This window comes from Hemiscyllium ocellatum, chromosome 10 (assembly GCF_020745735.1).
Source record: "Hemiscyllium ocellatum isolate sHemOce1 chromosome 10, sHemOce1.pat.X.cur, whole genome shotgun sequence".
In the NCBI taxonomy this organism is placed as follows: domain Eukaryota; kingdom Metazoa; phylum Chordata; class Chondrichthyes; order Orectolobiformes; family Hemiscylliidae; genus Hemiscyllium; species Hemiscyllium ocellatum.
This window is the reverse complement of record NC_083410.1, coordinates 12,014,856-12,025,871: the sequence shown is the minus strand read 5'-3', so window position 1 is coordinate 12,025,871 and position 11,016 is coordinate 12,014,856. Positions and strand designations below refer to the sequence as shown.

Below are 11,016 nucleotides of genomic sequence, written 5' to 3'. Positions count from 1 at the left end.
GTCCCTACGTCCCTACGAAGGTGACCTGGGAGTCCAGAGCTGGGGTCACTATCTAAGTATACAGGGTGGACCATTTAGGACAGAGATGAGGAGAAATGTCTTCACCCAGAGAGTGGTGAGATGGTGGAACTCTCTGCCATAGAAAGCAGTTGAGGCCAAAACATTGAATGTTTTCAAGGAGGAGGTCGCTATAGGTCTTCGGGCTAAAGGGATGGAAAGATTTTGAAACAAATTGGGAACAAGGTACTGAGTCGGATGATCATTAATGCTCATATTCAATAGCAGAGCCAGCTCGAGGGGCTGAATGGCCTACTGCTGTTCCTTTCTTCTATGAGACAGGGACCTTTGTATTACCAAAATTAGCTGCCTTAATACAAATGAGATTAAAATTTCAGTCTCTCCCCAATACATAAGGAATCATTCTGATTTGACCCTCCAATACCATAGCCTCACTCCCATATAGCTCAGTACCGATCCTAAAGTAAACATGATAATATACTGCCACCTGGTGGCCTTTCAGCAAGTTTTTCTTACCCCAGTCCCAAAGCACCACTTTAACATTTAATTTACTTTTCTTCTAAACTAATTGCTCTTATCTGTCATCTCCTGAATTTATACAGCAGCCATGTTATTGTAAACTGTCCCAAGGTGCTTGGGAAGATATTAAGTGGTTGCCTGTTCCACCACAGGTTACCTACGACGGTACCATACAGTTGTGACTGTAGAATGACTGGGATAGGAGAATGCGATTAATTTGCCTTCTAATTTAAAGTCTTTGAGATTCAATTGCATCATTACCCCAGGTAAACGTAAATCTCAGTGATTTGGGCTCTTGCATAAACCATAATTTTCATATCCTGAAGGAAAGTCAGACTGGACTTGAGATATCAAGACTGAGAGGGGATCTGATTGAAACATATAAGATTATGAAAGGGTTGGACACTCTGGCAGCAGGAAACATGTTTCCGCTGATGGGTGAGTGCCGAACCCGAGGACACAGCTTAAAAATACGGGGTAGACCATTTAGGACAGAGATGAGGAGAAACTTCTTCACCCAGAGAGTGGTGGCTGTGTGGAATGCTCTGCCCCAGAGGGCAATGGAGGCCCAGTCTCTGGATTCATTTAAGAAAGAGTTGGATAGACCTCTCAAAGATAGTGGAATCGAGCGTTATGGAGATAAGGCAGGAACAGGATACTGATTAGGAATGATCAGCCATGATCATATTGAATGGTGGTGCAGGCTCGTAGGGCTGAATGGCCTACTCCTACACCTATTGTCTATTGTCTCCCTCCACAGATATTGCTGGACCTGCTGAGTTCCTCCAGTACTTTTTGTTTTTGTTTCAGATTTCCAGCAACTGTAGTGTTTTGCTTTTATATACCTCTCTCTCTATAATTTCTCTCTCTCTCTCAAGTCCAGGAACACATAACTTTCTAGTTAACCCAATTAGTACTTATTAATTAAACAAGTCAACACAGAATGACTTACATTGATAATAACACCTTTCACAACATCCACACATCCTAAAGTGTTTTATAATCAGGGACTTTGGAAGTTGTAATGTAGAGATTGGGGCAGTGAATATAGGCACAGCAATCTTCTCCAAATCAAGGGCAGAAAACAGACTTTTTCTCTGGTGGTTGGGTGGTCGGGATTGGCCAGGACTCCAGGGAGAACATTTCCAGTCAGTGATGTGAAGGGGCAGCATCTGAGGAGTAGGAAAATCGACGTTTCGGGCAAAAGCCCTTCATCAAATGTCGATTTTCCTGCTCCTCGGATGCTGCCTGACCTGCTGTGCTTTTCCAGCACCACTCTGATCTAACTCTGATCTCCAGCATCTGCAGTCCTCACCTTTGCCTAATAATGTGAAGGGGCTGCTCCTCCAATTCTGACTGAGCTTTAGCTGCATGCAGTATTCCTCACTGTTGGTTACCTGGTCTGGTCAGAGAACAAGCAATGTCTCGTGGTCTCGCTCCTGGACTCTGCACAGCCTAAAATGTCTGGGTCCAATGTGGCCAGAGCTCCTTGGTTAAGACAAAGCTCCGTCTGGTCACTCTTACCTGGATTGGAGGATTGTCATTATCCAGGTGTTCACAGTATCCGTCAGTATGTTTGATTATCAATGCCTCATTGAAATGCATTGTAGACCCCTTTATTATTCATTTACATGATGTATTGCTGGCTGGGCCAGCATTCACTGCCCAATGCTAATTGCTCTGGAAGTGGTGGTGAAAAGCTGTCTTCTTGAACTGTTGCAGTACATGTGGGTGTACCTTCTTTTTGTTGCTTATCAAGCATATGGTTTAATTTGATTTCTCTGCTTAGTATTGTATTAACGGGAGGGGGTGGTGGTTAGCTACCTCAGATAACTGGCTTGCAGGACAAAGGGATGCTAGCAGCATGGGTTCAATTCCTACACCAGCTAAGCTTACCATGAAAGATTCCTCTTCCCAATCTTTCCCCTTATCAGGTGACTATCAGTTTAATACACCATCAAACATCTCTCTGAATGAGAGAGCAGTATGCTAACTTTAACATTGCATTAGCAATATCTTAATTGAAGAGACAAGTGGGGGGCACGATGCAAAATTCAATCTTCAATCTACTGTGTCACCAGATCAATGAAATATTGTAATGGTGAAAGTGGCTAGGAAAAGGACCCTCTTTGCTCAGAGATTTTATGACACACTTCTGGACTCGGGTCTTCCAGCTCAGAATAAGGACACTGCCAATGACGGTCAGTCAGCTGGAGGCTGGTTTACCATACACGAAGAGCACGGTGCGGCACGGTGGCACAGTGCCTCACAGCACCAGAGACCTGGGTTCAATTCCCGCCTCAGGTGACTGACTGTGTGGAGTTTGCACATTCTCCCTGTGTCTGTGTGGGTTTCCTCCGGGTGCTCCGATTTCCTCCCACAGTCCAAACATGTGCAGGTTCGGTGAATTGTCCATGCTAAATTGCCCGTGGTGTTAGGTGAAGGGATAAATGTAGGGGAATGGCTCTGGGTGGGTTGCACTTCAGTGGGTCGGTGTGTGGACTTGTTGGGCCGAAGGGCCTGTTTCCACACTGTAAGTAATCTAATCTAAGAGCATGAGTTCAATTCCCGATCCAATGGAGGTTACCATGAAAAAAACTGTCCTTCTCAAACTCTTCGAGGAGAATGTGAGGTCTGCAGATGCTGGAGATCAGTGCTGAAAATGTGTTGCTGGAAAAGCACAGCAGGTCAGGCAGCATCCAAGGAGCAGGAGAATCGACGTTTCGGGCATAAGCCCTTCTCAAAGTCTCCCTTACAAAGGGCAGCACAGTGGTCACCAGGGAACTGGATTTGATTCCACCCTCGAACGACTGTGTGGAGTTTGCATATTCCTCCCTGTGGCTGTGTGGGTTTCCACTGGGTGCTCCGGTTTCCTCGCACAGTCCAAAGACGTGCAAATTGGGTGAATTGGCCAAGCTAAAGTGCCCACAGTGTCCAGGGATGTGCAGGCCAGATGGACTCTCCATGGAAAATGCAAGGTTACAGGAATGGGGAGGGCATGAACCTGGGCAACGGAGGGTCAGTGTAGGATCAAAGGGCCAAATTTCCTGTTTCCGCACTTCAGGCATTCTATGATGCAGAATAATGCGCCAGCACCACTCTTATGAGATAGCAACCCTAATGTCTGGTAGAACTATGACGACTTCACTTTTTTTAAAGCATTACACCATAATCCTGAATGACCTTCATCTATTGTAAACAGCAGAAATAACAATTACAGTTCCCTTTGTTTTGTTGATAATTTGCTAAATTACTTTTGACTGCTAACATAGACAGCCTTCCTGATTGGCAATTGAAAGAGGCAAGCTCTATTTGGTCACCTGGACTAGGTCTTACAGCTGTTTCTGTTTAAAGGTTGCTGCACTCATCCCAATCTTTATATAAGTGGTAGGCCACCAATTGGAATCAATACCAATCTCTCTCTTTATATAGAGAACTCTGCAGTTTTACAGGGTTGAATGGGATTCCGGATAAGCCAGAGCTGTGGTAGCTACTTAAAGATTCATGCCAGGTTCGGATTAATCGGTTCCTGAGTGCCCCGATAACCGAAACTCTTAACTTTCTGAAGGGAAAAAATAATTAGTAGCTGGGAGATCGGTTGGAAAATCTGGGGACTGGAATATGGCAGTCGTACACCGAACTCAACGCTTCAAACATCGGAAGGCGTTTGGTCAGTAACTTTTTTTTTACAAGTATGATGTTTTTTTTAAAATAAGTTCAAAAGCATGATTTATTTTCTAACTCCCTCTCCTTTCAAACAGCTGCAAGGAAAGAGGAGTCTACGTTCATTCGGTCCAAATATCCCCAGAAGATACCGGTAAGAATTTCTTTACTCCGTTGGCTCCAGTCTCTCCCTCTCCCTCCCTTCTTCCTTCCTGGGGTAACTTTGGAGTTTCCTGCAGGTTATTGTGGAACGATATCCTGGCGAGAAACACCTGAAACAGTTGGATAAAACCAAATTCCTGGTTCCTCAAGATGTAATCGTGAGCCACTTCATTACCATCATCAGGTATCGTTAATGTGAAGCACTTTGACTCAGTCTCAGATAACTAACATCAAGCTTTGTGGATGTCTGGTCTTTGAAAAAGTTAATGACTAACACTTTTTTTTGTTTTGTTACTCATCTGCACGGATCTACAAAATGACTCCAACTGAGTGGCCACTTTGTGTAGAGGATCTAGATGGTCCCCAATAGAGCTAGGGACTGTAATGGGCCATTCTCTCCTCTGCATCCTTGTTCCTCCATTTTTCTCCCCTCACTACCATTCACTGGACGTTCTTTGGGTCATGTAACTACTGGTGGGGATGGGCTCTCCAATGTAAGATATTGCTGAATTGTAACCAATGACTGATTCTCACTTGGAGAAGGTTTAAGGATGACAACACAGTACTCTGCATCAAAATCCCCATTGTGTGGAAAGAGGTCCAAGTCCTACATTATCTGACTCTGACCCTATCCCTGCATTTCCCAAGGCAAACAGTTGTCCTGCACATCCCTGGACACTTATGGGCAATTTAGTATAGCCAATCCACTGATTACTCACTACTATGGGAGGAAACCCAACAGTGGCTCAATGGTTAGCACTGCTCTTTCGGTGCCTGGGACCAGATTTGATTCTCCCCTCTGGCGACTGACTTAGAGGTTTAGACTGCAGGGGGAAACCCATGTTGATGACTGGAAAGTTTGCACATTTTCCCAGAGGGTGGAATCAAACCTGGTCCCTGGTGTTGAGACAGCAATGCTAACCACTAAGCCACTGGTACAGAAAGTGACATATTGAAAAATCTCCTCATTATTGGTGATGCTGGATGTCTTAAAATGCAGAATTGAATAAACCTCCAGGACCTGATCAATTGTAGGAAGCTCAGGAAGTGATTGCTGGGTCCCTTGCTGAGATACTTGTATCATTGATAGCCAACTTCCTGTCTTCTGGCACCTTCACCAATGACTAACATGGTGCCACCTAGAAAGGTGGTAAGGAAAAGCCAGGGAACTATAGACTGGGCAAGTTGTTTGGGGAGGAGGAGAGCAATCCCTGATGGACAGTATTTTGATGCCTTTGGAAAGGCAAGGACTGATTAGGGATAGTCAGCATAGCTTTGTGTAGGAAATGTCTCAAACTTGAGGTTTTTTCTCTTGCAGAAGTAACTGAGGATTGAAGACAGAGCAGTGGACATTATCTTGATGGACTTCAGTAAGGTGTTTGATGACCAGGTTCCCCATGGGAGACTGGCTAGCAAGGTTAGATCTCATGGAATACAGGGAGAACTAGCCATTTGGATACAGAACTGTCTTGAAGGTAGACAGAGGGTGGTGGAGGATTATCTTCCAGTCTGGAGGCTTATTACCAGTGAATTGCCACAAGGATCAGTGCTGGGTTCACTAATTTCCATTTATAAATGATTTTGTGAACCTAGAAGATATAATTAGTGAGTTGGCAGATCCTACAAAGTGGAGGTGTAGTGGACAGTGAAGGCTAGCTCGGTACAATGGGATCTTAATCAGATTGGCAAATGGGCTGAGGAGTGGCAGATGGAATTTAATTTGGATAAATGTGAGGTTCTGCATTTTAGAAGGGCAAATCCGAGCAGGACTTGTACACTTAACGGTAAGGTCCTGGGGAGTGTTGCTGAACAAGAGCTTTGGAGCAGGTTCCAAGTTTCTTGGAAGTGGAGTCACAAGTAGATGGGATAGTGGAGAAGGTGTTTGGTATGCTTTCCTTTCATTGACAGAGCATGGAGTATAGAAGTTGGGAGGCCATGTTGTGGCTGTACAGGACAATGGTAAGCCACTCTTGGAATATTGTGTGCAATTCTGGTCACACTTGCTCTCGCTGATGCTGTGGAACTTGAAAGGGTTCAAGATTTTGGGATGTCACCAGGGTTGAAGGATTTGTGCTACAGGGAGAGCCTGAAAAGGTGGGGACTGTTTTCCTGAGAGCATTGGAGGCTGAGGGGTGACCTTGATAGAAGTTTAAAATCATGAGGGGCATGAATGGGATAAATGTGAAAGGTCACTTCCCTGGCGTGAGGAGTCCAGAACTAGAGGGCATATACTGAATGAGGGAAAAGACTTGAAAGGGATCTCTAAGGTGTAACTTTCTCATGCAGAGTGGTGCATGTATTGAATGAGCTGCCAGAGGAAGTGGTGACTAGTACAGTTGCAACATCAAAGGCATCTGGATGGGTATATGAATAGGCAGGGTTTAGAGGGATATGGGCCAGGTGCTGGCAAATGGGACTAGGTTCCCATATCTTGTCAGCATGGATGATTTGCACTGAAGGGTCTGTTTCAGTGCTGTACAGCTCGCTCTATATGACTTGAACAAGCTAAAACTACAAGAGAAAGCAGGTGGGTGATCTGACTCAGACCTTGAGACTTACAAAGAGTTGAACTAGGTGTTTGTGCTTTTTTAAGATGTTTTACTCTAAAAATTTAAAATTTTCACATGAACCCCAGAGACTAACCTTAGTGTTTGGTCTATAGAACTTGCTACTGTGACTGATTTCTAGAGACCTGCTCATACACTGCTTTTTACAAAGTACATTAATGATCTTAAGGTATTAAAAGTAATATTGTCTGAGACAAAGCTGGGGGGCAGGGTGAAATGTGAGGATGATGTTAGGAGGATACATTGGTGTTGAGTGTAAATATTGCCCTGATTTACATTATCAAGATGTAACACCTCCCACTTATCAGCATTAAATGCAATCTGCCATTCCTTCCAGTTCTACTTTTTTAGATATCCTTCACTGTCCACCATACACCAAAATTGGTAGTATCTCCTAATTCCCTCCAAACAACTTAACCTAAAGAGTTAAGGTTCACCAGTCTGTGTAGTCTCCTAACTTTATTACAAATGTTAGATTAAAGTCTACAAAGTAGTTGGTCTCCTGGGCTATTGAGGGTCTATAGTCTGCATCCTACTGCTGTATGTGCTTTTTTTAAAAAAAACAAGCATGTCTTTCCCTAGGAACCGTCTAGCTCTAACACCTAATCAAGCATTTTACCTGGTGGTGAAGAATAAGAGTCTCTCCAATATGTATGCCACCATTGCTGAACTGGACCAAGAATACATGGATTCTGATGGTTTCTTGTACATCTCCTATGCATCCCAGGAAATGTTTGGTGCAATTTGGCCAAGAGCTAATGAACTTTGGAACCTAAAAGTCCTGCTGTCTGTATTGGTGGTGTGTTTTTGTCTGTACTACAGTGATTCTTGAAGGTGATGCACAATCTAAATTGATTGCTGACTTTTTTTTTTGAAGGGAAAATCATTTTAACTAGATAACTTGACTCTTTGCACTTAATTCACCCTCTTTCTTATTAACTAATTTTAATCTGACTTGATATTGGTAACATACACCTTAGTTTAAAATACTGGAATAAAACTTGTACCACCTCACTCATTGCTAACTCACATGTTGGAATGACATATCCTAATTGTACTGGAGATTGAACAAAGCAAATGGGGAACATGTGTATCCACAAATTGATTCCTGGTTTGTAAGTCCTTTTTTTTGATCATAAATTCTTTTTATAACTTTTTGTTGCTGCTACTACTACAAATGTCAAACACTAACCTTAGTGTGCCAACCTAAATAGTACTAACATCATGGAAAGATACAGACATAACTGCTGCTGGGTGGAAGATACCTTGTACTTTATAAGTCATGAGAATGTTAAGTAGAGAAAGTAACAATGCAGCAGTCAAAGGGTTGCAATCCTAATGTAGGGACCCCTCAGTATGATGTTAAAAACAATAACTTTTTTGGTGAAAGTGTAAAATAAGGCCATTCAGCCCATCAAGTTTGCACCAACCTCAAGCATCCCACCTGAAGCCAGCCCTGGACTACCACATTTTAACATGGCTAATTCTCTTTCTTTCCCCCTCCCCAACCGTGCATCTTTAGACTGTGGGAGATGACTGGAGTGGGCACTGAGACCCTAGGGCTGAGGCAGCAATATAGAGCTGCCCCAATATTTTTGGAAATACGAGCCCTATGCACAAACTAGTCCACTTCATGCCTATATGGGAACATGTATTGCCCAGTTAGGAGTCAACTACATTACCATGGGTAGAAAGTGACATATGGTGGACCAAGTAAGCATAGCAGCTTTGCCCATTAAAGGAAATTAGTGAACCAGATGAATTTTTTTCAAAGGATTTGTGGTCATTGGATTCTTAAATTCCAGACTTGTACTCAATACCCTATCTGATTAATTCAATATAAGAATTAGGAGGTCATCTTAAAATTGTATAAGAGTTGGTTTGGCCATATTACCAAGAGGATGTGGATGCTTTGGAGAGGGTGCAGAGGACATTATCTAGCATGGAGGGCATTCTGAGGAGAGGTTGAGTAGATGAAGATTATTTTCAGTGGGAAGATGGAGGTTTGGGGTGGAGACCTGATTTGAGGCCTACACAATCATGAGGGATAGACAGGGTAGGTAGCAAGAAGCTTTTTCTGCAGAGCAGGGGACTCTATTACTAAGGGTTATCAGTTCAAAGTGAGGGGAAAAGTTCTGTACCCACCACTGTGTAGGTACAATAGCATCATTTAAGATCTATCTAGACCAATGTGATACAGACCCTTAAATAGGCAACAGGTTTAGAGAATCTGGAATGGCATAAGCTTGGAGGACCAAGGGACCTGTTCCTGTGCTGTTATGTTTTTCTTTGAATTCAAATTCAATCATCTGCTGGGGCAGGATTTGAATCAGGGCCCTAACTCATTATCTGGTTGCCTGGATTAACAGGCTCAGACTCTTCTCATAATTCAAATCCTCCAGTCCTGGTAAATCACTGCTGGACCCCTCTCCAGTTTAATACCACCTTCCTATAACTGGGTGACCAAAACTGGATACAGTACTTCAGAAGAGGCCTCCCCAATATCCTGAACATCCTTCACATGACATCCCAACTTCTATATTCAAACATCTTAACAATAAAGGCAGGTGTGCCAAATGTCTTTGTAACCACCTTATCCATGTTTTTACCTAAAAGTGAGTTTTTATTTAGGAGGTTGACCATTGACTCCTTCCATTCTATAAGCTCCAGCTTATAAAAGAACAAAGAAAATTACAGCAGAGGGACAGGCCCTTTGGCTCTCCAAGCCTGTGCCAAGACTGATTCTCTATCTAAACCTGTTGCCTATTATCTAAGGATCTGTATCCCTTTGCTCCTTGTCTATTTGTGTACCTGTCTAACTATCGTGCCTGCCTCAACCACTTCTGCTGGCTTTTCCATTTATTGTATAGTTTGCTCTTGAATTGGATCTTCCAAAATGCATCACCTTGCATTTGCCTGGATTGAACTGCATCTGCCAATCTATCGATATTCTGCCACATTGTCCTCTTCAGTATCTGCTCCTCCGCCAATCTTAGTGTCATCTGCAAACTTGCTAATCAGACTACCTATACCTTTTTCAAATCATTTATGTATATCACAAACAAGTGGTCCCAGCACAGATCCCTATGGAACACCACTGGTCACAGGTCTCCATTTTAAGAAACTCCCTTCCACTACTACTGTCACCTGTTGCCCAGCTAGTTTTCTATCCATGAGCTAGAACACACTGGACCCCAGGCGACTTCACCTTCTCCATTAGCCTACCGTGGGAACCTTATCAAACAGGAAGAAAATACTGAACTTTTTTTTGAAACACAAGGGGGCAGAATTAAAGCAATCAAGCAGGCCATTCACCCATCCTAGATTAAAACACTTTTCATCTCAAAGAGTAAAATTCTATTGTCTTATCTTCAGCAGAAAACATGTAATTGGAATAAAACACTGAACAAGTTACTGAAAAACTGGTTTTATTAAAATTGATGTGCTTCTTACATTGGTCAAAATATGCCAAAATTCTGTAGAGCACAATTATCTCTTACAAATAACCTCTTTGCAGAAAGTGATGCAGTGATTTTTCTTCCTCAACAGTAGCCTGGGTGCCAACTATGACGTAAAATACAAAAAAACAATTTATAGCTAAAGAAAAATATTCAGTAGTATACACATCCCCATTAATTTGTACTGTAACAGTGTTAACACTCTATTCCAAACAGCACCCGTGATACAAGTAAAACTGACAAGCAGAGCATACTGTCCAATTTCATCCATACCATCTGTGCCAATAATTCAGTTTACATGATCCACATAACAAAGGAATACTTGTTATTTAAATATCTTTTCCTTTAAGAAAAAAATACACATGGGCACCTTGACCAGAGGTGGATGTATGTAGTGTATTGCAGAAACCCAAAAAGTAAGTTGACTTGCAATACAAATGTAATGGGCTATTAAACCCAAATACTTTACAGCTGGTAATTCTTTTGTTAGAATGTGCAGATTGACTCTTAGCGTAAGTCAATCAGGGTATGCACAGTAAGATGGCAGCAGAATATAGAGTCCTTCAATAGAATAGTACATTGTACCATTTGGTCCATTACCTAGAGTGGTAACATGCATTAAACAAAGC

At 42.6% G+C, this 11,016-nt stretch overlaps 1 protein-coding gene across 1 annotated transcript; it reads left to right on the top strand.

Moving 5' to 3' along the window:
* Positions 1-4,158: 4,158 nt before the first annotated feature.
* Positions 4,159-9,628, top strand: LOC132819280 (microtubule-associated proteins 1A/1B light chain 3C-like; the record flags this gene model as incomplete). Its single annotated transcript, XM_060830706.1, has 5 exons — positions 4,159-4,207; positions 4,299-4,354; positions 4,440-4,546; positions 7,512-7,668; positions 9,617-9,628. Coding segments are annotated over exons 1-5 (381 nt in total), but the record flags the coding sequence as incomplete, so codon positions are not given.
* Positions 9,629-11,016: the final 1,388 nt, after the last annotated feature.